The 25,313-nt window shown below is 52.2% G+C and overlaps 9 protein-coding genes across 10 annotated transcripts; 4 read left to right on the top strand and 5 right to left on the bottom strand.

Annotated features, from left to right (window-relative positions):
* Nucleotides 1–1,610: 1,610 nt before the first annotated feature.
* Nucleotides 1,611–3,437, top strand: AAFC00_004181 (uncharacterized protein; the record flags this gene model as incomplete). Its single annotated transcript, XM_069343777.1, has 1 exon — nucleotides 1,611–3,437. The coding sequence occupies one exon, from the start codon at nucleotides 1,611–1,613 to the stop codon at nucleotides 3,435–3,437; it is 1,827 nt and encodes a 608-aa protein (XP_069202328.1).
* Nucleotides 3,438–3,663: 226 nt separating this feature from the next.
* AAFC00_004180 (uncharacterized protein) lies at nucleotides 3,664–4,757 on the bottom strand (the record flags this gene model as incomplete). The annotated part of the gene is made up of 3 exons (XM_069343776.1): nucleotides 3,664–4,183; nucleotides 4,280–4,542; nucleotides 4,695–4,757. The coding sequence occupies 3 exons, from the start codon at nucleotides 4,755–4,757 to the stop codon at nucleotides 3,664–3,666; spliced, it is 846 nt and encodes a 281-aa protein (XP_069202327.1).
* Nucleotides 4,758–6,070: 1,313 nt separating this feature from the next.
* On the top strand, nucleotides 6,071–7,860 carry AAFC00_004179 (uncharacterized protein; the record flags this gene model as incomplete). The annotated part of the gene is made up of 3 exons (XM_069343775.1): nucleotides 6,071–6,299; nucleotides 6,361–6,622; nucleotides 6,678–7,860. 3 exons carry the CDS (start codon nucleotides 6,071–6,073, stop codon nucleotides 7,858–7,860), a joined length of 1,674 nt encoding a protein of 557 aa, XP_069202326.1.
* Nucleotides 7,861–12,601: 4,741 nt separating this feature from the next.
* On the bottom strand, nucleotides 12,602–14,067 carry AAFC00_004178 (uncharacterized protein; the record flags this gene model as incomplete). Its single annotated transcript, XM_069343774.1, has 3 exons — nucleotides 12,602–12,658; nucleotides 12,747–13,070; nucleotides 13,129–14,067. 3 exons carry the CDS (start codon nucleotides 14,065–14,067, stop codon nucleotides 12,602–12,604), a joined length of 1,320 nt encoding a protein of 439 aa, XP_069202325.1.
* Nucleotides 14,068–14,663: 596 nt separating this feature from the next.
* AAFC00_004177 (uncharacterized protein) lies at nucleotides 14,664–15,617 on the top strand (the record flags this gene model as incomplete). Its single annotated transcript, XM_069343773.1, has 2 exons — nucleotides 14,664–14,731; nucleotides 15,110–15,617. 2 exons carry the CDS (start codon nucleotides 14,664–14,666, stop codon nucleotides 15,615–15,617), a joined length of 576 nt encoding a protein of 191 aa, XP_069202324.1.
* A 1,036-nt stretch (nucleotides 15,618–16,653) lies between these two features.
* Nucleotides 16,654–18,220, bottom strand: AAFC00_004176 (uncharacterized protein; the record flags this gene model as incomplete). The annotated part of the gene is made up of 5 exons (XM_069343771.1): nucleotides 16,654–17,450; nucleotides 17,504–17,723; nucleotides 17,781–17,992; nucleotides 18,047–18,091; nucleotides 18,145–18,220. The coding sequence occupies 5 exons, from the start codon at nucleotides 18,218–18,220 to the stop codon at nucleotides 16,654–16,656; spliced, it is 1,350 nt and encodes a 449-aa protein (XP_069202323.1).
* A 1,173-nt stretch (nucleotides 18,221–19,393) lies between these two features.
* On the bottom strand, nucleotides 19,394–20,637 carry AAFC00_004175 (uncharacterized protein; the record flags this gene model as incomplete). Its single annotated transcript, XM_069348143.1, has 6 exons — nucleotides 19,394–19,755; nucleotides 19,808–19,955; nucleotides 20,008–20,064; nucleotides 20,117–20,256; nucleotides 20,313–20,469; nucleotides 20,542–20,637. 6 exons carry the CDS (start codon nucleotides 20,635–20,637, stop codon nucleotides 19,394–19,396), a joined length of 960 nt encoding a protein of 319 aa, XP_069202322.1.
* A 516-nt stretch (nucleotides 20,638–21,153) lies between these two features.
* Nucleotides 21,154–21,622, bottom strand: AAFC00_004174 (uncharacterized protein; the record flags this gene model as incomplete). The annotated part of the gene is made up of 2 exons (XM_069343770.1): nucleotides 21,154–21,366; nucleotides 21,503–21,622. The coding sequence occupies 2 exons, from the start codon at nucleotides 21,620–21,622 to the stop codon at nucleotides 21,154–21,156; spliced, it is 333 nt and encodes a 110-aa protein (XP_069202321.1).
* A 742-nt stretch (nucleotides 21,623–22,364) lies between these two features.
* On the top strand, nucleotides 22,365–23,624 carry AAFC00_004173 (uncharacterized protein; the record flags this gene model as incomplete). Of its 2 annotated transcripts, none has more annotated exons than XM_069343769.1 (1): nucleotides 22,365–23,624. In XM_069343769.1, one exon carries the CDS (start codon nucleotides 22,365–22,367, stop codon nucleotides 23,622–23,624), a length of 1,260 nt encoding a protein of 419 aa, XP_069202320.1. The 2 variants fall into 2 exon arrangements, with proteins under 2 accessions (XP_069202320.1, XP_069202319.1); XM_069343768.1 differs by having other exon boundaries at nucleotides 22,545–23,624.
* Nucleotides 23,625–25,313: the final 1,689 nt, after the last annotated feature.

Genomic DNA, 25,313 nt, shown 5'->3' with positions numbered 1-25,313 from the left:
TGGTCAGCGAAGCTGGACGAATTCTCTTGTCTTCTCTCACATATTCAGAGTTTGAAGACGAGGAGCCGAACTGGACTCTACCCGGAACAAAGAAGATGGCCACGTCGAAACGAGCTGACTACGTGGGGCTTTCCGTTGGAAAGTTGGTCCCTTTACCGGACCTCAAGCGTGGTCGTCCACAACTCGTGTCCGCACCGGCATTTCTGGGGAGAAGTGTACGCGCCCATATATTGCAGGATCTGGAAGACTCTATATCGTGCAAAGGATAGGGCCCGCTCCGCGACGATATAGAGAACATATACTCTTTTGAAGGCCATCATCCTGAGTACTCGGGCTTTGGCATGAGAAAAGGCAATCCACAACACGTTCGAGAACACGATTGCATAGCCCAAGCTATACTGCCACCATCTGGGGGGCCAGGCACCTCATTGGCGCAGATACGACACGCCTGCGCGCGTCCTTCTACGATACCTCTGTCTGAAGCAGATGGCGACTCTGATGCCGGGACCGATCAATGGATGTCATCTTTGGCGAAGCTGAGCGTTGATCGAAGGATATGTGACTGGATCACGGAATGCGACCATGCCATGGTCGACGTGCCGGCCAGCTCGGCCAGACGAGTGGCTGGCGCTGCCACACCACATTATGGCATTCACCCTTTCCGACCGTCGAGTCACGCAAAGGTTGAGCGAGCAACGCTACTCAGTAGAGCGGGCCTCGAAGGTTGGGATTCGGTCCCTGATCGATTCGGACGCACTCTTCGTTTCAATGGTCGGGAACCACCAAAGGGATCATCGCAAGCTCAAAGGGAATACAGCATTCATGGGTCATGGAACAACGCACCGGCAGACGGAAAGAAGCCAGAGGAGCGACCAGAGCATCAAGTCATGGTTTGTATGGTTTACAAGCTCAAGGAGGGGTCGTCGAAGCGTGTGATGGGCGCCGCCGAGCCATATGTCATCAATCGATGGATGAGCAAGAACCAGTGGCGGAAGCATAACATAACGGAGTCCGTACCCTGGCTGCACTGGGCGCTCGAGTCAACGTTCGAGATGCTTGCTTGCCCCCTTCATGGAGATGTTGCGGCGAGATGACGGGCTGCCGAAGGAATGAAACACAGTAAAAGGATACAGGATAGTGTGTGGAACTAATGGTCATTCTCATTCTTTTATAGCAACAAGTTTTAAGTAGAGTGAATAAAGAACAAGACAACAGCACAGCACCGCAGAGGTCTCCAGCGCAGAGGTTCCAGGATACAAATGTTTGTCATCTGAGACAATAGCAGGAAGCCGCTTTGTTTCTGATTCTTTTGCTGCTACTCTGCATGAGGATAACACTTTAGATTGGCGCGTTGGATGTCTCCGCCCCCCGGAAAAGCACAGGGCATCAACAGGGTATCAACATTGCGACAGCTGCGCTGACGTGGGTGAAGGCTACTTGTATCATCAAGATACCTTGGTTATATGGTGTTTAGAAGAATGTCACCGATATACACTTTTATAGCCGACTTTTGACTTTGTAAACAACAGCTTCCATCCACGCAGACTTCGCAGCTGTGTTTACACCGACATCACCACGACACATCAGACAGAATAACAAAAGAACAAAATATGCCCGAGGCACTGGCAACAACCAAGAGGAAATTCCATAGACTCCTCGACAGTCGATTCGGCTCCTCTCAGGCCCCCTCACCACCGCCACCCTCAGCAACAACAAATCCCAGCGCGTCCAGCAACGTCAATGAATCCCGAATCACCGTCGCCGGCGCAGCGGCAGAGCCAGCAGCGAAGCGCATCCGCTCCGGCGAAGCATCTCTGCGCAGCACTCTGACAGATCGCAACACCTCCCGCACCTCGCTGTCTTCTGTGCGCTCGTTCTCGACAAGAGAACAACCGAACAAGACAACGACTGCGACAACAGCAGCATCGGCCAGGACAGGAGTCCGTCCAGCATCCGTATCGGCTTATCCTCCTTCTGCGCCCCCTCCTCGTCCAGCGCGCGAACCGCCAAACTTTGCGCCGTGGTCTCACGATTTGTTCCTCTCGCGTCTGCGCACGTTCAGCAGAGTCACGCTGTGGCATCCCAAACCCGAGGCGGTGGGTGAAGTCGAGTGGGCCAAGCGAGGATGGTCTTGCGTGGACACTAATACTGTTTCTTGCAAGGGAGGGTGTGGACAGCGGGTTCTGGTTGATGTTGACCCGGAGCCTCGACGGCGGCGGAGGAGTAGAGTGGGGAATGGAGATGGCCTGGAGGAGGAGGATGGTTCTGAAGACGAAGACGGGATCGACGACGACGCGGCGGAGAACTTGGAACGGGCACTGGTAGAGAGATACAAGGATCTGATTATCGACGGCCACGCCGAGGGGTGTCTGTGGCGCCAAGCAGGATGCAAGCCCGACATCTACCGCTTGCCCATCGTCAAGACCTCGGTCTGGCAACCAGAATTACGAGAGAGATACAATGTTTTGCTGAAGATATCGTCTTCGTTGCAGATTGTGCACATCAAGCCTGAAGAGCTGCAGCCTTCGCCTGAGAAACTGCTCGCAGACTTGCCCGTCACACTTTTGTCGCCGCCACCGACGAATGGGCCCCCGAGCACCCCACAGCAGCACATCACCCAACCAGCAGCGTCAGAACCCGCACGAGCGCGCGCCCTCGTCGTCGCCATGTGCGGCTGGCACGGCGTCATCGACTGCGGCACAGAACTGCTATGCTGCGACGCCTGCTTCCAGAGAGTGGGACTATGGATGTACCAACCCAACTACAACAAGACGAAAACCGCCTCGTCGTCGCCCGTCATCGGGAGCTCGTCAGCAGCGACTACCAACCACGAAAAGCAGAATGGGTCAGACAGCACAGCAGCAGCAGCAGCAGCAGCAGATGACGACGAAGATGAAGAAGACGAGAAAGAAGACCGCACCCTCGACCTCCTAGATCTGCATCGCGAACACTGCCCCTGGCGCAACGCAACCACTCAATCCGCCACGGGCGACTACGCCGGCTTCCCGGCTTGGAAGATCCTACATACCATTCTAGCGCGCTACGCAGACGAACACCGCCGACGATCGAGAAATCGTCTTTTCCCGGCTATACAGCAGCACCAGCAACCAAGTCGGGCGAGTTCAGAGCTCGTCGAGCACAATGCTATTGCTGGAAACAACGACGAAGTAAGCAGAGAAAGACAGGGTGGAGAAATAGCAACAGAGGAAGACTTCGGCACGGAACTAATGCCCGAACTGACGCGAGAGGAGACCGAACGCCTGGACAAAGAGAGGACTTCTAAGCTGCGCAGATTGAAGTCTGTGTTTGGGTTTAATCGGGTTAAGAATTCTTCTGCTTCCGCTCCCGCTTCTGGTGCTGGTAGCAGTGGGGCAGGCAGACCGTCTTCTTCGTCTTCGGGTCCTGCTGCGGTGAGACCTCAGTCTACTCTTCTTTGATGAACCTCGGTCTACATATATCTGATGAGATGCAGAAGCTCGGCGATTAAGGAGCAGTCAAAAGAGAGGAAAAGAAGCTCGTCTCTTCAGATCGGAAGAATATATATGATGTTTTTTTTTTCGTCCTCTAATAATGATAGCCCCTTCACATTCGCCACCAAATCTCGAATCCATTGCCGAACCATATCCTATTAAACTGCCCCGAAGACCCAGAACAAGAAGACAATCACAACCCTCCTCGCAATCGAGTCGACGACGAAGCAGCAGCGCCATGATACGACGTATCCGCCCAACCCCTTCGCTGTCTCTCGTCGTCGTCATCCTCATCGTCCTCATCAAACTGCCCAGAGGGGACTTTATACCCCGTGGAGCCAACGCCACCAGCTCCAATCCCTCCGCCCCACTGTCTCTGCTTCGCCCCAGTCCCATCAGCACCACTATGCAACGGCACGACATCCAGCCCCTCATCATCGTCGTTCAAATCAAGACTACTGATCCCGCGCGAATGCTGCTGTTGATAAGCCCCAGAGGAAGTCTGGGTCCTCCAGCCTTTCCGTAGCGAGTACGGTTTGTCGTCGAGGTCGAGGTCGAAGGCGCCGTCGGTGTAGTCGACGACCAGGCCGTTGTTGGCCGCGGCATTGTTGTTGTTGTTGTTGTCGTCGTAGTCGATGCGGTGGTGTTGGCCGCGCTGGCGGGAGAGGTTTAGGATGTGCAGGTCTAAGAAGAGGGCGGCTAGAGTCGAGATGCTGCTGGGCGATCAGTTTGTTACTTGGAGAGTATATTGGAGGTAGGAACATGGTGGACAAGTGCAAGTGGCAAAGCAAGGGTGTTGGGATACTCACAATCCGATCAGAGAGAACGAATACACGGCCTTGTAGATCCTGCACACCGTGACTCCGAGCCCAGTGTCCCAATGCTCCAACGAGCACGAATGGGTCAGCGTCGTCGCCCAGGCGAAATAAGACAACATGGAAAATCCGAGAGCCCAGAGGAGCGATAGACAGCTGTTCAGCGTGAGATTGAAGGTCGGGCTCAGACCTCGGAAGCAATGAAGCATGATGGTGAGGACCAGACATGCAGTTGTCAGAAGAGATACTGTCGCTAGCTGTTTATTGTACCTCATTAGTATGAGCATAAGAGTGTTATGATGCATCTTCTTATGTGTGCAATCGCGCAACTCTCATACAAATAACGAAGAGGACGGAAAGAAAGAAAATGTTTCGATACGAAAGACGTGAAATGCTCAAATACACTTACAACAATAAACGTCCACGGTGTTCCCCAATGATCATGACTAAGGTGGTACATGAAAAACGACATAATCCCACCCACGATCAGACTGCATATCAATTGCGCCGTCCGCAGCGCGTGGAAGGTCAATCGGACTCTTTCATATCCTGAAGGCGCAGTCCGCCTTTTTTGCCTGGTCCAGGCCATGATAATATTGGTTTCCCTTCCTTTATATTCACTATCTTGCAGCCGTAGTTCAGCCTCCTGAGACTTTATTGCATGCGCAAGATGGTCCGACTGAGGACAAGCGACGCGGACTCGAGAACAAAGAAAAGAGAATACTAGAACAGTCAACAACGTTCATCGACCGTCAGATGTTCAATCAGATGCACACTGATATGGATCAGAGATATAGATCAGAGATAGCCTCTGAAATATTGTCGATGTTCAAGCCAAGGTTCGACTCCTGCGAGTCATGGAAGTAGATTGTACTGGTCTGCTGCTCGCTCTGTTTCGAAGATTTCGCGACCAAGTTGCTCACCACTGGTTATTGCTTCTTCGACAGGCGACCAGAAGATTAGAAAAGGGAATCGCAAGCTTTTCAGAAATAAAACACATTGATCCTCCACCCACAAACAGTCCTCTTGAACACACTGATCAGGTCTTACCTTTTCATAAAGTATATTGGTAGATGCACCAAGGAATTGACCACGATACGTTCCATGACGCTCGCACACGACCTGGAGCTCGTACTTGCAAGAGGGAGCACCCGAAAGTCTGTCTAAATAAAAGCCCCAGAGGGGCAGACACAGACCACAAGAGAGGCAGCCATTGCTTGGCGGCTGTCATCATAGAAGGACCCTGTCACTGACGGTACCAATGCATGTGCTGCATGCAGATGTTCACTTTGCACCGGTAACAGGGTCTCCCTATTGAAGATCTCAAGGAGAGAAATGGTAGCCAAACGCGGGCTCCAGCATAGTCGTGTCATGTTTCACCCTTGTTTATATATTGCAAACCCAAGGAGACAAAGGACGCATCTCAGACGTAGCGCTCGGCCTTAATCTCCAAAGGCCATACAATAAAGTCCGAATAGTGGATATCCCCTGCTAGTCCCGGAAGTCTGTGGGTAATGGCATCCGAATGAACGTCGTACGTGATTGGCCAACAAGGCCTACAACCGTTCCGCAACGACGGAGGATCCTCTCGCAAGAAAAAAGTTATGGGTGCCGGCGCTCCACTACTGCTTTTGTCCGCTTAGCTCCGGAACTTTGCATATACGAGTACTGGCCCACGCCTAACTGGAGTCGTGTTTCCCTACACTACATACTCGAACTTTTTATTTTTATTTTCGACTGTGCCAATAGTCGTGAAATAGCTCAGAGATATCGAGGCAGACCATCATGCCGCAAACTAATGATGCTGGACTGAGAGAGGTTCCGCCCGCACCCTTGGAGGATGAGCGGAGACCGCTGTTAGATGCAGCTGCCAGTCAACCAAACCATGGCACAATGCAGGATGATGTGTCTGATGGAGGTGAATCTGCTGAGCCGCTACCTGAAGAGCATAGTTTGAAGAAGATTCTGGTCATCATGTTCGCCATGTGGATGGGCAATTTCTTCGCAGCATTAGGTATGTAGTATACGAAAGACTCACAAGCACGCAGACTACGATACTAAGCTTACCTGGTTAGACTCTACAATGGTTGCTACACTCGCTTCGCCCATTTCTTCTCAATTCCAAAGCTCTACACTCTTGTCTTGGATTGCTTCCGGCTACCTCATTGCCAATGCTGCTTTCCAGCCATTATCGGGAAGACTTACAGATATCTTTGGCCGCAGGGCCGGAGTCATCTGGGCTGCTTCATTCTTTGCCATTGGTACCTTCATCTGCGGTAGCGCACGGAATGCTCCCATGCTGATTGCCGGCCGTGTTATTGCTGGTATTGGTGGAGGGTGAGTGCACTGTGACGCTTGGATCCTTCGGAACATGCTGACTGAGGCCTGACAGGTGTATCAACACAACGGCCGTATTCATTGCGAGTGACCTGATTCCCCTTCGTAAGCGCGGTGTCTGGCAAGGTTTCGCCAATGTCGTCTACGGTGCCGGCATGGGTCTCGGAGGAGTCTTTGGTGGATTCATGAACGACCACTTCGACTGGCGCTGGGCGTTTTATATCCAGGTCCCCTTCATCTGTCTTGTCGGCATCCTAGGCGGCATCTTCGTCAACGTCCCCGTCAAAGAGACCGACAAGAGCCGCATCTCTCGTGTCGACTTTTCCGGTGCTTTTCTGCTAGTCACTACTCTGGTGCTGTTGCTACTAGGTCTGAACAGCGGCGGCAACATCGTCCCCTGGACCCATCCTCTGGTTCTCGTCAGTCTGCCTCTGAGCGCCATCACATTTCTCGGCTTCATCATCGTCGAAGACAAATACGCCGCCGAGCCCATAATCCCCGTCCGCCTCCTCCTCCACAGAACCGCAGCAGCGGCCTGCCTGATGAACTTCTTCCTCGCAATGGTCACCTTTGCAATGTTCTACTACCTCCCCATCTTCTTCCAATCGGTGCAAGGCTACTCGGCAACCGGCGCCGGCGTCCGCCTGATCCCCCAATCGCTCGGAGCCTCCACCGGCTCGCTCGGCGCAGGCCTAATAATGAGAGCCACAGGGCGCTACCGCGCGCTGAACATCATCGTGATAATCCTAACCATCACAACCGTCGTCCTGATCGCCGTGACCTTCACGCCGACCATGGCCGTCTGGCCCCCCTTCATCATCCTCTACCTAAACGGCTGCTCCTACGGCGGCGTCCTGACAATCACCCTCCTCGCGCTCCTCGCATCCGTCGGCCACGAGCACCAAGCTGTCATCACGTCCGCGAGCTACGCCTTCCGCTCCACAGGCTCAACGATAGGCATCACGCTCGCGTCCGCTGTCTTCCAGAACATCCTCAAGAAGTCCCTGTGGGCGAGATTCGGCGATCTGCCTGGCGCCGCGGAGATTATTCGGTCTATCCGCGATGATATCGGCGACTTGACCCGTGTGCCGCGGGGCTGGGAGGCGGGCGTCAAGGACGGGTATATGGAGAGTTTGAGGGGCGTTTGGGTGCTGATTGTTGTGCTTGCTACGCTCGGTGGGTTTATTGGTTTGTTTATTAGGCAGCATACTCTGCATAGCACGATCAACAGGAAGTAAGAAGGGTCAAAGATCGAAGGAGCTCGGAGAAGACATGGATTGTGGGCATGACAGCTTGTTTGAAAGGAAAAGGAGTCGTTCTTCGCAGGGATATCCTCCGTGTCTTTGGTGTATGTGACGGTTGTACATAGATTGTGTTTATCAGGTATAGAACTCACTGCTCGGGCAGACACAAATGAGCATATGCATGGCTTTCTGCCACGACGAAACGAACCCCTTGCAGTATGATGCCTCGCCAACTCAATCACGCATTCTCACTTGACGACTATCACCAAATGAAAAAAAAGGAGCAAAGAAGAGAAGAAAGAGCAGAAATAACACAGAACTTTTTTGTAATTGCTGAACCTTCCTCCCAGTGGGGTATCTTATGCGGAAGAACCGGGCTGATGAACAAAACACACTTGCTGACAGCAGAAGACGACCCTCATGTGCTCGCTTGCTTGCGGAGATACAAAGAACCCATGAATTGAGTTTGGGAGAAGAAAAGAAAAACGCCGCCTATGCATATCCCTTGAACCGATATGGCCCACCCAGCATAAAACCCGAGAAAAAAAAGTGAAGAATCCACTGCTCGTTCATGTAAGACCTAGACTCAGGAGAATGAAGAGAAATTTGCAAAGACTCAAATCGATCGAGCATACAAATACAGCCAAAGACGATGATGTTAGGACACAATAGGAGACCGCAAGGGCAACGGCTGTATTGCGCCAGCTACAAGCTCAAATGAGCGAACTAAGCACTCAAGCCAGGAGACTCCGAGGGCACCGATGTGTCGCCATCACATCTCGACCACAGGAGAAGCGATCAAGAGGGTGTGTCGCAGATAAAACATGTTCTCCGCGCTCTGTCATGCTTGCAAAGCCCCATGACGACGATGATGTTGAACAGCAAAAGTAGACATAGAGGCAACGGCTATGTTGCACCAGCTACAAGCTCTTGCGAGCGAGCTTAGTACTCTAGCCAGGAAACCCCAACGTGTGAACGAATCACTACCACAACTCAACAGTAACAGAGCCATATTGCAATGCCGACAAAGTCCAGAGAAGACAAGAAACAAGGTCTCGGCTGTTTTTATGCCGGCTGCAAACTCTTGCGAGCGAGCTGAGCATTCAAGCCAGAGAGGTTGTGTTTTGCGATTCTTATCTTGACGGTAAGCATTCAGATCAAGGAATGTATGTCTTGACGATAACATTGGTTGTCTTGACAATGAGCAGCATGATAGACAGAGAACGACATCGAAAAAGTAAATGACCGAGAAACGCCATGCGCGAAAGATGATTCAATCAGAGGAGAATTTGTGCTCGACTGTTGTCGTGATAGTCGTAAAGTTGCGCTATTGTTGCTGAGTCCACTGACGAACAGCACTAAAATGCTGAAACCTGGACAGGGAGTTCGCCGGATTGCTCACGTCGGAGACGATCGTTGCAGGCAATGGCGAAACGTGACGCAGCACTCTGAATCTGCTGCTGATCATCGTGCTCTTGAAGAGCTCCATCCACCATGTCTTTGTTGAAGATGTGGGGCATACTCGTCCACAACGACTCCCCGCCAGCGAAGCTGAACTGAGAATCAGACATGGATGTAGCTGGGGCGGCTGGGGTAGCAGGTGCGAATGCCCGAGAGGATGCGTGTACAGCTGGGGTATACGGAGCAGCTGGGGTATCAGACGGCTCTGTAATCTCTGTGATGTCGGTCAAAGCAGCGGGGGTCTGATAGTAGGCTGGAGCTGGAGTGGCTGCAGATATCTGCTGAGGAGTGGCAAAAGCAGCTGGGCTTATGCTGGAGACTTGACGCAGACCAGATGGCTTCTTGGGCTTGTGTTGGGAGTTGCGAAGTCTTTGCTGCTCGACGGCGGTCTGCTGTTGCAGTTTCGCACTAGGATGAGGAGTGGAAGGAGTGGCTGGAGATGCGGTGGAAGGTGTGGAAGTCTTCTGCGGGGTGGATGACTGGAACACATTCTCCTCAAATCTCATCTTCTTGGCTGGACGAGTGTTGAGAAGAAGCTCCGCCTCGTCAACGTCCATCTCGACATAATCATCGCCATCGCTGTCGCTATCGTATTCGAAAAATTCTTCTCTGAAACTGAAGGTGCCAGAAGACTGACCAGGAAGACGAGCTGGGATTTCCTTGAGGTCGTCGATGCGCACTCTTTTGCGTTTGCTGCCAGCTTGCTGACTGGCTGAGTCTTGTTCGTCGAGGGTCTGTTGCGCTTTTTCCGCGGCGCGCTTCTGCTCCTCAAGCATTGAAGCCTGTTCCTGGATGCGTTTACGTTCAGCGGCCTGTTCGTCCCGAAGACGTTTGGCTTCTGCTGCGCTCTCGAGCATCTGTGCTCTCTTGTCGGCGTTTGGCTCGACTGGACGAGAGGGCTTGGGGCGAGACATGGATAGAGATGAATTGGCTCTGGGAGTGCGGATCTGACCAGGCATTGAGCCGCGACGGCGCTGGCGAACAGCAGTTGATGGCGATTCCTCAACACGGGAGGCACTTGGTGTGTGAGGCTGTGTCGAACGGTCCATCCTCGATGACTTTCTGTTCGTGGTCGTGGGTGTCTTGACCAGAGCACCAGGGGTCGTCAAGCTGGTAGGAGCTGGAGTGGGAGATGTCGGTGAGGGAATCTCAGCCATTCCATTCTTTTCGGGGGACAGGAGCGACTGCTGCGATGGCTGTTGCGGGGTGCCTGCCGAATTCTGCTCTGACCTAGACACGCTTCTTCCGAAGGCGCGCTTGGCGACAGAGCCGAAGAGAGTTCGCAATCCCCAGGGTGAGGGAGTGCTGACCGCATTGTTGGTAGTGTTGACGGGGGCAGCGGGGGGAGTCTTTGGTGCCTGTGGAGAGGTGGAAGCAGGGAAGGAGGAGGATGGCGCTGAGGCGGGCGCCGGCGAGAAAGCTGCCACTGTCGATGCCTGGACAAGTTGTAGTTGCTGTCGCGCCTCGACGACGCGCTTCTCCTCGATCTTCTCTCTCTCTTTCTCCGCGACCGCTGCTGCAGCTGCGGCGGCGGCAGCCATCTCAGCGGCGGGCCTTGCGATTGAAATGTCGAATCGTAGATCTCTGCGACCGGTGGCGAGGGTTGGAGTGGTAGCGGTGGCAGCAGAGCTGGTCATGACGGGGCCACGAGGGGTCACGGGGGCGGTCGAGGGGCCTGGCATCACTACGACTGCCGCCTCCGCCTTCTTCTCCATTGCTGCAACTGCCTGTCTGAGACGCAAGATCTCGTCGCGCATTTGTTTGTACACGTCTTCTCGTTTGCGTTTGGTCAGCTTGTGAATCTTGTCCGGGAAAGCCAGAATCAACTCCAGTAGTTCGGGGCGCATACCATCCTCGTCGTCGTCTTCCTCCTCAACGGTTGCGACGGCAGCAGCTTGCTCCTCCATCTCCATTTCTGTGGGGACCTCGGGCTCTGGAGTACCGGCGTAGCTGCCGGCGACGCTGGTTTCAGCAACCGAGTCGCTGGGCGCGGCCGAAGAGGCTCGCAGCCGCGTGCTGCGACGGACAGGCTCAGTACTGGGCGTTGTCGCCCTCTTGGATGGTCGTTTGGCGACTTTACCGGTCGCTGCGGTCTTTTTGCTGGCCGAGCCAGCGCGAGAGGCACGCTTTGGAGGCATGCTGTGAAAATACGGGTGTAAGCAAGGGAATTAATCGATACGCATCAAGTCAAAAGGGCAGGTGCGGTAACAAAAGTCCAAAAGCGTCCGAGCTTTGACGCGGAAGCTTTGCGCTATGCGCTGTCGCGCTATTTGCTCAAAGTGCAAACCGCAACGAGATGTGATGAGTGGATAGACAATTGAACTTACCTTGTAGAAGATAGAAGGTTGTTATTGAAATAGATGACGATGACAATGATGATGATACTGATGATACGATGATGATGATGCAGCTGCTGTCGCAGCTGCTGTCCTTGCTTTCGTTTGTTCCGTTCTTGTTGATGATGGATGAGGAAAGCGCAGAGGGTGATGGTACAGAAGTGAATCGAAAATCAAGCAGAACTTAAGTTGTTTTCTGTTGCAAAGAGAAGAGTTGAATATCAAGAGCACTGACAGGGGAGGTACAGTGTGCTGGTAATGATTGATGTAAAGGCCGATGTGAAAGTGATGTGACGTGTTGAGAGTAGTTGATAACAAGTGAGGCAGTTGGAGCAGCTAAAGCAATCCTGTATTGCGTGGAAGGCTCGACTTAAGCCTAAGGTTGTGTAAAGCTTATTGCTAAAGAGGTGAAGAGGTTGTTGCGATTGAAGTTGTTGTGACTTCAATATATTCGAACTTGTGGAAAAGAAAGAAGGGGAAAGCGAAGAAGGAAAGTTCATGTGCACATAGGACAACACAAACAAGAAGCATTGATTGCACAAATTTCACTAGAAAGCACATCTAGATCAGTGACATGTGAAATCTGAGATACACCACTATCTCAAAACGAGTAAGCCCTTTTTAGTTAATCCGACGGCGAGGATAACGATCCTCATGCCCTTTCATCTAGTTCGTATATCTTTCTGTACAGTATCTGTTCCTCGAGGGCATCCATAACAGGCGGTGCAAAACAGCAATTGTGTAGTGGTGACACCAGCCCCTTCGACAAGCCTGTCGGGTTCGAAGGTGGAGTACACTATGAGATCACAGGCCCGTGATCATGATTCTCGCTTACCTTACCTCTCGCGATACAGTTGTGCAATGTCTCGCCTAAGTTGCTCGTTTACTTTTACCATTCCTACATTCCCATGTCTGCAAAGAAATGTCTTTTGATCAGCTTAGTTGTGCTGGAAGAGCACTGAGATGGACTCTCCGTGATGGACTCTCCTGATAGCCTGTAGAATAAAAGTCAATCGATCGTTCGTGTCTTACAACAGGCAGTGTTGGCTCATGTCCCATTTCAACAGCATTTGTGTGGCTTACCTCTGCGAAGACGTGTCCGATTTCGAGCACTTCGAGTTTCGGGCATTGTTCACAGTGCTCGGTCTGATCCACACTGTTGGTGACAACGACGTGATCTAATGCGCTTGCATTGATGCGTTCGATGGCGTCGCCACTAAGCACGCCATGTGTAACGAGAGCAATGACTCTGGTCGCGCCTTCCTTCTTCACAAGCTTCGCAGCGCGTGTGATGGTGTTTGATGTGTCCGCCAGATCATCGACAAGAATGGCGGTTCTGCCAGCAACATCACCGACGAGCATCATCGTCGCATTTTGACGATCGGTGATCTGGGTGGGACGACGCTCCTACAATAATTCATCAGTTTCATACCAGACAACGTCACTTACACCATTTCACTATTACCTTGTGTATCAGAGCAAACGGCATACCAAGTGCGTCGGCGATAGCGGTCGCACGTTTGGCGCCACCGGCATCCGGACTAACGATGACGGCGTTCTCATAGTTTGGAACCTCGCGCTCAATGTACTTGCGCAGAATGTGTCTGCCGTACAGGTTGTCCACAGGAATATCGAAGAAGCCCTGGTATTGCGGGTCGTGGAGATCCATGGTAATAACATGGTCGGCGCCCGCGCAGGTCAAGAGATCGGCCACAAGTGTACCAGCCTGAGCGACCCACTGCTTGTATCCTCGCTGGGGTTCGAAGTGGGGAGGCTTCGCTGTGCGGGTCCTCTTCAGGGTGCTGTCACCTTCAACGCTGCCGTTGGTCACGACGGGCGTGAGGGCATTGTTGTCTTCCTGATACTCGGACTTCTCGGAGGTCACGGAGTTCACAGTGGACCTCCTGCCCTGCTTTGGAAAGTCCTTGTCACCATTGGCCAAGTGCATGTCCATGAGCTTTTTTCGCAAATCTCCGCCTTTGACTCCTCCGGTTTCAGCTTGACCTGGTAGCGGCGTGGCTGGGCGGCTATCGAATGTGTAATTGTCGGGCCTGGCACCGTGGGTGGGAATCTTTGCGAGAGGGGCTCCGACCTTGTTGTACGGGATGTCGCTCTGTCTCGAGTATGGAAAAAGCGGGACCACGACTGTGACGCGCCTGGCCGAGGCGGTCTTGCAGGCAGAAATGGCAATGAGGAGCTCGATCAGGTTGTCGTTCACTTTTCCACCACCAGACTGGATAATGAAGACGTCTTTGCCGCGAACCGAGTCAAAGATCTCAACTCTGGTTTCTCCCACAGCGAATTTGGAAAGAAGAACATTCGCCTTTTCGATGCCCAAGTGGTTGCAGATCACCTCGACGAGCTTTGGGTGGGAGCTCCCGCCCATGACCACCAAGTTGCGCATGGTGAGAGATATGTTGTGGGATCGCGACGCAGCGCTATTCGTTCTTGTTCTTCTTTTTCTTACTCTTCGTCTCCGTCTCGTCAAGGTGAGTCAGTCCGAGTCGAAGGGCAATTCTCAATTTTTTTGGTTTTTCAACTGGAGCGAAAGAAAAGTCGGCTGTAGCCCAGATGACGGGGACTTTCAATCTGGACGCAGAAGAGCAAGGGTCCACTCTCTACTCGGGGACTCTCTCGAAATACTGAAATTATGAAGGACAGAATGGAAGGCTCCAACGTCGTTGTTCTTCATAGTGGGATGTCAAAGTAGACTTTTCCTGAAACTTGGGGAAGCTCAAAAAGAACGGATCGACAAAAGACGCTAACGCCGGATTGCGCCATATGCCCGCCATTTGCTGTGCATCTGCCATGCACTGATGCCATGCCACGCACAATGCGCCCGCTCCCCTGCAGCTCTCCACCTATTCCGAAGCAAGACAACCAAAGGGAGCTCAGAGAGTCAGCGACGTCGAAGCTCGTGCATATCGTACTGTACCTTGATTTCCCTTCATCCCTCGTTTCACTTGTCTGTCTTCCCACCACTGCTTCTCTTTCTTGTCCATGAGCGTGCCCGAGATCGGCATCTTGCTGTTGGGCGATGCCAATGTGGGCAAATCAGCCTTTCTCTCGTAAGTGTTATTTTCTATATCAATTAGTCCGCAAGAGACTCTTGTCGTGTTTCTCCTCATGGTTATTCCGTCTTACTGCACTCTCAATACTGCATTGAAGTCAAGATATATGTGCTTGTATTTGGCAAGGAATGGCAAGCAATATATATGCTATGTTGATCTCGCCCTGGTCGATATCCTCCTCTGTTCGAATCGAGACTACAATGACCAGACATGATCAGTCACATACTCATGGTCTTGCCATTGAGCTTTCCTGCTCATCTCATCATCTTTCATTTATCATTCCTCGGCGGCTTGACATACTTGTAGATATGCTCGGCAACCACCTTTGCTAGCAAAGCCTCTCATAAATCTGACACTTGTCTCCAACCCAAACAGGCGAATCATCCTCGGCCCAGGGTCAGGACAGCAAAAACAATCTCTCCCTCTCCTACGAGACATAAACCAGCCCTTCAACTTCGACGCCACCTTCGGCTCTCGACCCTTTCGACTCCACTTCTCCGACACCAGCAGTCCAGAAAACTACACCCTGCTGCGCCCCAATCTAATTGTCCTCTGCTACGACGTCACCTCTCGCGCCACGCTGAAATCTGTGCAAACAACCTGGAAGCACATCGTCGAGACTCACTTCAACTACGACGAATCGCTGCCCGTCATCCTGCTGGGCTTGAAACGTGACTTGAGGCGCGAAGGCGTCGACGGCATGGTGATGCCCTACGAGGGCCTCAACACGGCGCAGGAAATGAGGTGCGATCGCTACTGCGAGTGTTCGGCTAACACGGGTGAGTTGTGCGCGCAGGTGTTTGAGGATCTCGCTAGGACCGCTGCGATGACCACTACTGCGGCTGGAGGCAGGAGTGAGCCGCCTCCCTGCGTGGTCATGTAGTGTGTGTATGTGTGTGGCTGGAAGCGCGACTCGATGCGTCTTTCTCTTAGGACCTTTTGGACGTTTTAGAGATGACGTCCTTTGACGGACGCAAACTTCGCGTTGCACGGAGGGCAACCCTATCCATACCACTATAGCCCAATCCCGAATTTGTCGAAACCAGGTTGCCGTCAAGACATCGAACCAAATGCACAGTAACGATCAACCAGAACTATAAGTATACCGGCCCACCCACTCGACTAAGCCAAACCAGCACCCGACACAAACCCCACGCTCAAGAAGCAAGACTGGTTCAAGATGTCCAAGGCATTCGACAAACATACGACACCTACAGGCATAGAACGTTCGGACGGCGACGACCGACCAGCACCTGAGCTACACCCACATTTCCCTCCAACACACCAGGACTATCTCGTTTCACGCAAGCAACAAGAAACACTCGCACAGCAAAGTCAGTGGCTCGTTGAAAGGATATCCACAGACGTTCGCGGTTGGTCGGGACGAGATCCAATTCTCGAACGGGACATTATCTGTATTATCTACCGATATCGTTTCTTGTCTTCTTCGACCACTCACGCTTCGTCGATTGGTCTGCATGTCCGACCATGGACGAGCTGGGAATCTCGCTGGGCTTGCGCATGCGTCACCGCGGTCGCACGACTATAGTAGTGGACTGCTCTTTCGGGATATCGTTACTGGAGCAAAAATCTGGTGCACGAAGCGTAGTTGCCAAATGGCCAAGCTGGCGCATGTATCCTACAACGATTATTCTGTGAACAGAACCGAACTCCTATCAAGGTATACGTTGGGTATCATCATTCGATTGATACGATTAAAAGAGGGACTGATACACCTCCATAGTCAGTGTAACCCAGTACCTCCGTTTCCACCTCCAATATCCACATTAGTAACTGGCCCAGATTGATGAGATCTATGGTACAAGAATCATGAAAAGGGCTTGACGCCCATCATAAAGAAATTAAGTAAAAAAATGCGCATGAGTTCCTCCACTTCGTCAGGTTAGTGGTAAGCCTTCTCAAAGCCACCACACGAAGCCAATCATGACGGCAACAAGACCAGCGCTCATGCCTGCAATCTCCTTGCTAGGGTTTGCCATACCTGTGCTGGTCGAGGATGCTGCTGTCCCCGTTGCACTGCCGGTAGTGCCAGCAGCAGCACTCCCGCTACCGCTTGCAGATGCTGAGGGGCTTGCACTCGCTGCCGCAGTACCTGCGGTGATGGAAGAGGAGACCTCAGCATTGTAGATCTGGCCAAGGCTAGGCAGGGCGACATCCCCGTTAACGTCCCACTGCGCCGAAGTATAAGCTGGACACGAGGGAGCGCTATTCGAGGGAGTATACGCAGACATTGCGATACCGGTAGGAGTCAGAGTTGCCCACTGCGTGCTGAGATTGCTGAAGTCAGGAGAAATGGGCGTCGGTGTTCCGGTGCGGCTGTATCCATCGTAGACACCATTGGCGGTAGCAGTCGATGCCACGGTCGGTCCGTAAGAAATCAGGCCGTAATCGTTACCTTCCTGGATCCACTCGTAGATGATGGCGCCACTCCAGTACTGAGACATATCGGAGCCAAAGATAGCAGCTTGATCGTCAAAAGTACGGGGCTTTGGTGTGTTGCAACCAGTCTCGGAAAAGAAGATAGGAATGTTGTAGTCGGTCACGTTCGCATTGAGCTGGGAGTATCCAGAGACGGTGTAGGATGAATCGCCACACCATTCGTACGCGTTGAGAGCAAAGAAATCGAGAGCCTCGGATGCATTTGCACCACATGCCATGTAATTTTGGAGGTTTGGCCGCAGAGATGAAATGTCAGCTAGTCTTGAGTTAGTGTCATACCATGGAAGTGCGAAAGAGATCTTCACTAACCAGCAGAGTAGCCAACAGGAATCTCACGGTATCCCTTGGAGTTGCGATAAGCCTTCATGTCACGAGCAGCAGCCTTGACGTATGGCGCGGCGACGGAGTTGTTTCCTGTGGTCAAGACTTCATTGCCCACGAAGAAGCCGGCAGTATTGTCAAACTGCTGGAACTCGTCCATTACAGCCTGGAAAGCCGAGAACTGTGATTCAGTCCATGACGGGGTTTCCTGATCCTTGTGGTCAGCTGGCGTTGCATGGATTTTATTGTAGTCTACATGACATACCTGCTCGATTTGAGAAGTGAAGGTGTCCAGGTCAAGAAATAGGTAGATTCCATCATCGGCAAAAGTGGACATGCATGAAGTGTGGTCGGCAGTCGGGTCGACATGGTATACTCGGATCGCGTTGGCACCCAATGTTTTCATGAGGGCAGAATCGAGTTTGCATTGCTCGGCATTCGCGAGTGGGTCATCAGGAGTCAGTTGGTACGCAATACCTACTTTGGATGAGTGAAATGATCTTGAGACACACAAGACCAGTAATTACGCACCCTTTACGAAGTACTGGTTTCCTTCGCTAGTGAAGAACTTTGCGCCTGGGAAGTGTCAGTCCTGGAAAGAATCGCAGATTGCAAAGGATTGATAGTACCCTTGGCACTGATGGTAGGAATTGCAGTAACAGATGCCGCAAGAGCGGTGAAACCGAGAACAATACTTGAGCGCATCTTGTGTGTAGTGACTCTTCTCAGCAGCAAGCAGTCTGAACAAGAAACACTTGTACGTGGTTGGGATGCGGGAGATCAATTAATGTGTAAATTAGGAGTATTTCTGTTGGGAGAGCACAGATCTGAAACACCACAGGAAGTCGAGACTAGATGCGATCAACACGAGGCGATAGTTGCAAGGCAAAAGAGCCAAAAGCGAGAGAATATGCGCGGGTCTGTGATAACGAATGACACAAGAGCGACCGCTGTGCTTCTTCTTCTTCTTCTCCGAAAGACGGTCGGAGATGGAGGGGGAAAGAGAGCAGAGATGTTGAAATAGGTAGGAGCTACTCTGCCGTCCTCTATACCTTAAGCAGGGCAGACCAAGGAACAATTCTCAGAGGCAAAGGCTAATGACCAAGGCCAGAACAAGTTGAGCTTGGGCCCGCGCGAGCCTCAAACCTTCCACTCCACGGGGGACCCGCGCGACGATCATTTTTCGCCTCAGTCGCACAAGTTATTCTGATGATCTGCTATCATGGTCTTCCATTAAACTGACTCGACGCCAGATAGTCATATACTGTTCTCCCGAATGCCAGCGACGATGCGACATGTGCAATGGCGATCATCATGCTCCGCTTCAAAAGTCGATACCCGACGCAGAAGCATACTGTACGCATGCTAAAACAGATGGACCTTTGACGGTTAGACAGGGGCGCGCGTTAGCGTGAACTGGCTCGCTTATCTGGGGTCGGAAGTACTGCCCGAGGAATCCTTGTTGCACTCTGGCCCAACACGAGCGACCACACTGGGAGTATCAACCTGCAAGCACTCAGGTGAAGGACATTCTGTGAAGATGTTCAGGTTCTTTTCTTTATGCAAGACAAGAAAGTCAACTGAATTGAGCTCAGTCGTGTTTGACAATAGAAGTAAGTGCGATGCGATCTCACCCTCGTTATGGCCGTTTCTCGAACGCGCGTTGCTTGAACGTGGCATAAATTCTTGGCCGGTGCTTGACCCTGACTTTTATAACCTCTACGGTAAGATCCAAACCATAATCAATCCAATGAAATTTCTAAACTTGACGCTTGCTCGTCCTGTTATGATTTTGTGACAGGGACCCTCTTTCGAACTGGTCGGCGTGTGTAAAGGCCGACCACTATCTATCTTACAGTACATCTAGCACCCTACACCTTATCGGCTCCACGGCATGGATAATGAATTCCTGCTCTCATCCTCACTCAGTTCGAACTCTCTCGCGTTTCCAATCATCTCCTCTTCGTCTCTGACCCGACCAAACCTGGAGTGGGTGGTCTCATCGGCATGTGCCTTGTGCGGCTCACTGCATTTTGCAGACGATAGTGCAGGATAATATCTCCGCCAACTCAGATATGAAATGCAAAGGCCTATGAGCGAGCCCACCACGACATCAAAAACATCATGTCTATAGTCTTCCAAGCGCGTCACCGCTATCAGTAAGGCACCTAGAAAGGGTGACACGGCAAGTAGCGTTTTTCCCAGCCCAGCGCGAGGCAAGCAAACGCGGAATTGGCTCACTAGGGTAATCGTCAACAAATGCTGCCAAAAGATGGATGCCGAGGGACCAACTCATGAAGAAAGCGAGGTATCCGAAGCCGCTGAAGGAGAAGGAACTATGTCCGGAAGGAAACGACCGCCAACCGTCATGTAGGACATGATGGTCTGTCTGTGTGCATCTCTGCCAGTCGATAAGTTCATGCTCCGGTGTTCCAGTTGCCTAGGACATGTCAGTGAACAGCTTGTAACAAGTAAGGGCGAACAAAACGTACCGGCCTACAGCGAGAGATGAGATCCGGGCGCGGACGTCCAACAGCATTCTTGACGATCTAGCTTCGTTAGATGTTGAATGATAGATATGCATAACATTAGGCAACCTACATCGGTTACGAACAGCGTCAGGAGCATGCTCACGGCGAAACCAAGCATGGTCACGTGAATCTTGTGCGGTTTGAAAAGCACAAGACTCCATATCGTAATGATAGCACAAGGGAGGACCAAGGCGTATATGAGCAGCCACACTGCAGAGCATATCAGCAATTCTATATCAGCGATCTTTACTCATCTCAAAACATACCGACAGGAACATGTTCTATATCTGCGTGAGGGTATTGAATTCTGCGATCATCGAGAGAAAACATGCGATGAAACGGTTGATCAAAGAGAAATATCTGAGAGACCACATATGTTGTCACAAGAGCGGCCAAGCCAGCGTAGTCGGCGGCATAGGGTTCCTTGACATCCAGGATTAGTTTGACTCGATCCATATTTGCGGCGCTGCGGGCCCATAGCACAAGTGAACGTACACAAACCAGCCATACCCTGTTGAGCAGACCCGACACGGAGCCGTCTTGCACACCTCTATTTCTCCTGGCACTCGTATGCGAATCTGAGCCTGGCATGCTTTTATGTTTCCGTGTCTCGAAATCGAGGAGAAGGACTTTTACTAGCGAACAAGGAACATTCCATCAGGGGCGTTGTGTGTTCCTGAGATCGGCAACGTCTCCGACAAGATTGCGGTCCTTCCCCACAATCTGGGTTGTGCTTAGATTGTTACTGTAATTACCTTCACTTGCGTGTTCCTGAGACATTCCTTTTCAGTTTATATTGACTTGCTACACAACTTGTCAAGCCATGAATCATGAATCACACCGTCGCCACCGGTACGGCTGCTGCTACTTTCTAGCGGGGTTGATCTATCACGACAGAGATATGGACTACACTCAATGCAAGGCTACGCACGGCAGTAGAGATACAGTAAAGCCGCACCACTTTCTACCGGCATACGACAACAAGCTCAATAGGAAATATAGGACGCATTATACGCTGGATTCGGCGACTTGTGATTTATGTCATTCTATTCGTGTATTCGTTTCATGCGTGCCATAACGCAATAGGCGATAGCGACGATTCGCGCACTACTTGCTCGCCATGATCTGCTCACGCTCTTGTCGAGCCCTGGCTTCAGCATTCGCAGCAGCGGCTGCATTAGCCTGACCCATACCGACTCCACTAATGTGAGAGGTCTTCTCTTCTCTTTCTATGGAGGAGCCATCATTTTCCTGCTGCTTGCTGGACTTGCCGGAGAAAGCGCCGGAGATGGCACCGAAGATGTTGAGATTCAGACCAGCCTATGGATTGAGTGGCATCAGTGATGGATGTTCTGCAGTGCGTTTCAATGACCAGCCATTTCTCAATGACGCTGCCGCAGTATCTCGGACAGGCTGCGAATCCTATGCTCTCGAGACAGGGAGGGTTGTCACCCACAGATGCACTACCACTAGCACTAGCCTCCTTCTCCTCTCTCTGCATCACAGGTTGCTCGTTCGCAGACCTGGAGACCTGCTGGGTCTTTGCCGGTTTTTGAGTGACTGCAGCGGAAGCCATGTCTTGTGGCTGATAGTTCTAGCAAGGCAAAGAGGATTGGGTTTGCATTTGCAGTGTATATTTGTTCGTATTTCACAGGCAGACAAGAGCAAAAGAAGTGTTAGCCACAGTTGGTGGCTGAAATGGGGTGGCCCTTGGGGTTTTGATCGTGGCAGCACAGCAATGCTCGCCGTGCCACAAACCTGATTTCTTGCTGATCCTCATGTTCGCTTGCAGGAGCCCCATTGCGTCATGGCTTGTTGCCAATCAGCCACAATCCACAGAGTGCATGAGATACATGTACCTTGCTATACCTGTACTGTGTTGGAGGATCTGGGAAGAGATTGTCTGTTTGGCGTAAGCAAATGTCCAAGCAGAGCCAGAAGATTGTGTTTCTCATAATTCGCAAGTCTCTTAGAGATGTGTAGTTGTGATCGCATGTTCGTCCATCAGGGGCTGTGAATCTGCTTCAGGGACGCGTATACTTTGTTGCACAATGGCCTGAGGTACCTACCTTATCCAATGAGACTACCCGACGTGATTGCAGCAGGTATCAAAGACTCGGTGCAGTACAAGTAGCAATGGCCGGATTTATTTTCAACCACAGATCATACAGTGGCTCGGAAGACTCAGTAGAATGATTGACCGGAACAATAGGTAATGCAGTGAAATACCCCTCCATCGCCAAGCCCCCGTTCAACCCCACCAGAAAGTCAGAAAGAAGCATCACATCATTCCCAGACGGCGCTTTTAGACGAAACAAATGTCACCGTCGTCGTCTTCTTCTTTCGGATTCACCTCTATTCGATCAATTGTCCTCGTGTCAATCGTCATTCTGGCCTTTTCGCTTTTCCCAACAGTGGTTCCCCGTCTACGCCTCCTCGCCCGCCACTTCACACCTCAGACCGCTACCTTTTCTTCCTCGACCACCACCAACAACATCATGGCCTCTTCATCATCATACGCAAAGGAGCTGCACATGGCCGAACTGGCCGTGCAACGTGCCACTCTCCTGACCAAGACCGTCTTCCACAGCCACGCAAAGGGCACGCTGAATAAGTCCGATGCCTCACCGGTGACGATTGGCGACTTCGGCGCCCAAGCCCTCATAATCGCCGCCATCGCGCACAACTTCCCCGACGACGAGATCGTCGGGGAAGAGGAAGCCAAGGACCTCCGCGAGTCGGCCTCACTCAAAGCAACCGTGTGGGACCTCGTGCAAGCCGCCAAACTCGACGACGAAGCCAGCGAGAAAGAGCTCGGAGGCGCCATCAAGTCCGACGGCGAAATGCTCGACGTCCTCGACAAGGGCGCCTCCAAGGGCGGCAACACGGGCCGCATCTGGGCTCTCGACCCCATCGACGGCACCAAGGGCTTCCTCCGTGGAGGACAATACGCAGTGTGCCTCGCGCTCATGGTCGACGGCGACGTCAAAGTCGGCGTGCTGGGCTGCCCCAACCTCCCCGTCGACGACTCGGTGCCTCTGACCGAAGACCTAGGCGCCAACGCCACCGACTCCGAGGGCAAAGGCGTCCTGTTCTCCGCCGTACAATCCCAAGGCGCCACCTCGCGGCCCCTCGGCCGCGCCGCCCTCCTCCCCTCGCAGCCCATCCACATGAGCGAAATCTCCTCGCTCAAAGACGCCACCTTCTGCGAGTCTGTCGAAGCCGGCCACTCGTCGCACGGCGACCAGGCCGACATCGCCGCCAAACTCGGCATCACCAAGCCCAGCGTGCGCATGGACTCGCAGGCCAAATACGGCAGTATCGCGCGCGGCGCGGGCGAGGTCTATCTGCGTCTGCCCGTCCGAAAGGACTACCAGGAGAAAATCTGGGATCACGCTGCTGGAGACTTGATTGTCAGAGAGGCTGGCGGTGAGGTCACGGACGTCAGTGGTGCGAGACTGGACTTTGGACAGGGCAGGACGCTGGCGAAGAACAAGGGCGTTGTCGCTGCTCCTAAGGGTCTGCATGGGGAGGTTCTCGATGCTGTTAAGAGTGTGCTTGGCGCGAAGAAGGAGTAGATTTCTTCTTCTTCTTCTTCTTCTTCTTCTTCTTCTTTCACTCGATCTCGATGGCTAGATAAAGTCTGTCAATTGATGATGAAAATACAGAGATAGTAACGACAAAATAAAAAGCCACCTGTTACGAGATATATTATTTCCCTCACTCATGTGCTATACATGATCTACGTGCGCAGTGCAAACACAAAGGAGAACAAAGCAGTGACATACCAACACGACGAGACACTCGATATTGATATTGACGATGCTATCAATCCTATCTTATACACTACCGCCAACCGCAGAGAGTAATGCTACTCCAAAGCCGCCCCTCCTCTTACTCTACAGCCTGCTTGCGAGCCGAACAAGGTATAGACAAGCACAACAATACTCCGCCCCTTTTTCCTCTTCAGAGACTTCTGTACCCAAAGGCATCGCTAGTCAAAACACTCACATCCCTCCCTTTTCCTTCCTCCCCAACCCCATAATGGTGCTTTCGTCTTGGAAATGACAACTCCCTGGTGTATATACAAGCAATGAAACACTATCCAAAGAAAAGGATAACCAAGTCCGTGATTCCCTTTCTCCTATCTCCCTGGTGTACTTGGCGCATCACGTCCAGGAGCGGTGATGCAGGATAAAACATGCAGGGGCAGACTATAGGTCGCTTACTACCCATCTTACGACTTTTGATTACATTTCGTCGCTCTCCGAGAGTAGTACCGTCGAGCTTTTTCTTGTCGGTCAATGGTTGATGGAGGTGTCGATGGCATGAAAGCGACCGAGGAAGATAGAGCTGAAAAAGAAGATGAAGAAGATCTGGGTATGGCATTTGTCTGCTGCTGCGAAAGAATGGTGTGTTCGTTCTGTCTGATCGCCCCTCTGTACTCCTCTTCCCATGCAGTCGTCTTCGTGTCTCGTGATTTCGTACTTTTGTTTTTGTTTTCGTTGGACTGATGCTCCGGCTTTCTGAATCTAGTCTCGGTGCCTCCTTTTGAGCGCCCTGTAGGAGCGCTGTCTCCAGTAGGGTTTACATCGATGCTCGTCGTATCCGCCTCTACTCCCTTGCTGGCAACGGCGGCGGCGGCGGCGGCGGCAGTCACATCTTTGACTTTCTTGGCGTTGTCGCTCCATTCCATGATTTGGATCATTGCGGCGATGATCCAACTCATTGGCTTGCTTTTCAACAACGCCCTGCCGCCCGGCGACTTGTTCAGTGCTAGAGTCAAGAGCTGAGCTGTTCGATCGTAGTCATCATTTGACGGCTTCGAGGGATGCAATCCTTCACGCGACATACGTAAAGCGGTCTTGATGCGTTGCGAGGCGTATTGCGCTGTCACACCAGAAGTCGAGTCACCACTGACGCTCTTACTGCGGTTCACCATCATGGTAGGTGCTTCGAGGCTGGGGTTTCCTAGCGCTGCGCCGATGAGCTGCGCCGCGTGTTTCCCTGTCAAGCCAACAGCTGTATCTGTAGCTGCATGAAGGGCACCTGTTGCGTGCACGGGCGCTTCGGAAATTGGTCCTCTTCCTGACTTGCTGTTGTGATGGCCATCTCCTTGCGGCGCATTCATGTATGATACAGTCTCCATCCGTTGGCGTGGCGCCCCATCTTGCGTCGGCGGCTCTTGCAGCGACGTTTGCAGGCGCTCAGCTGCTTGTCTTCCGGTCAAGTTATTCGGTAGTCGAGGTCTGCCATCTTCTGCAAAC

The sequence above is a fragment of the Neodothiora populina genome, assembly GCF_041146345.1.
Source record: "Neodothiora populina strain CPC 39397 chromosome Unknown canker_contig_17, whole genome shotgun sequence".
NCBI lineage: Eukaryota > Fungi > Ascomycota > Dothideomycetes > Dothideales > Dothioraceae > Neodothiora > Neodothiora populina.
Note: the sequence above shows the minus strand (reverse complement) of the source record. Positions and strands in the feature narration are given on the sequence as shown.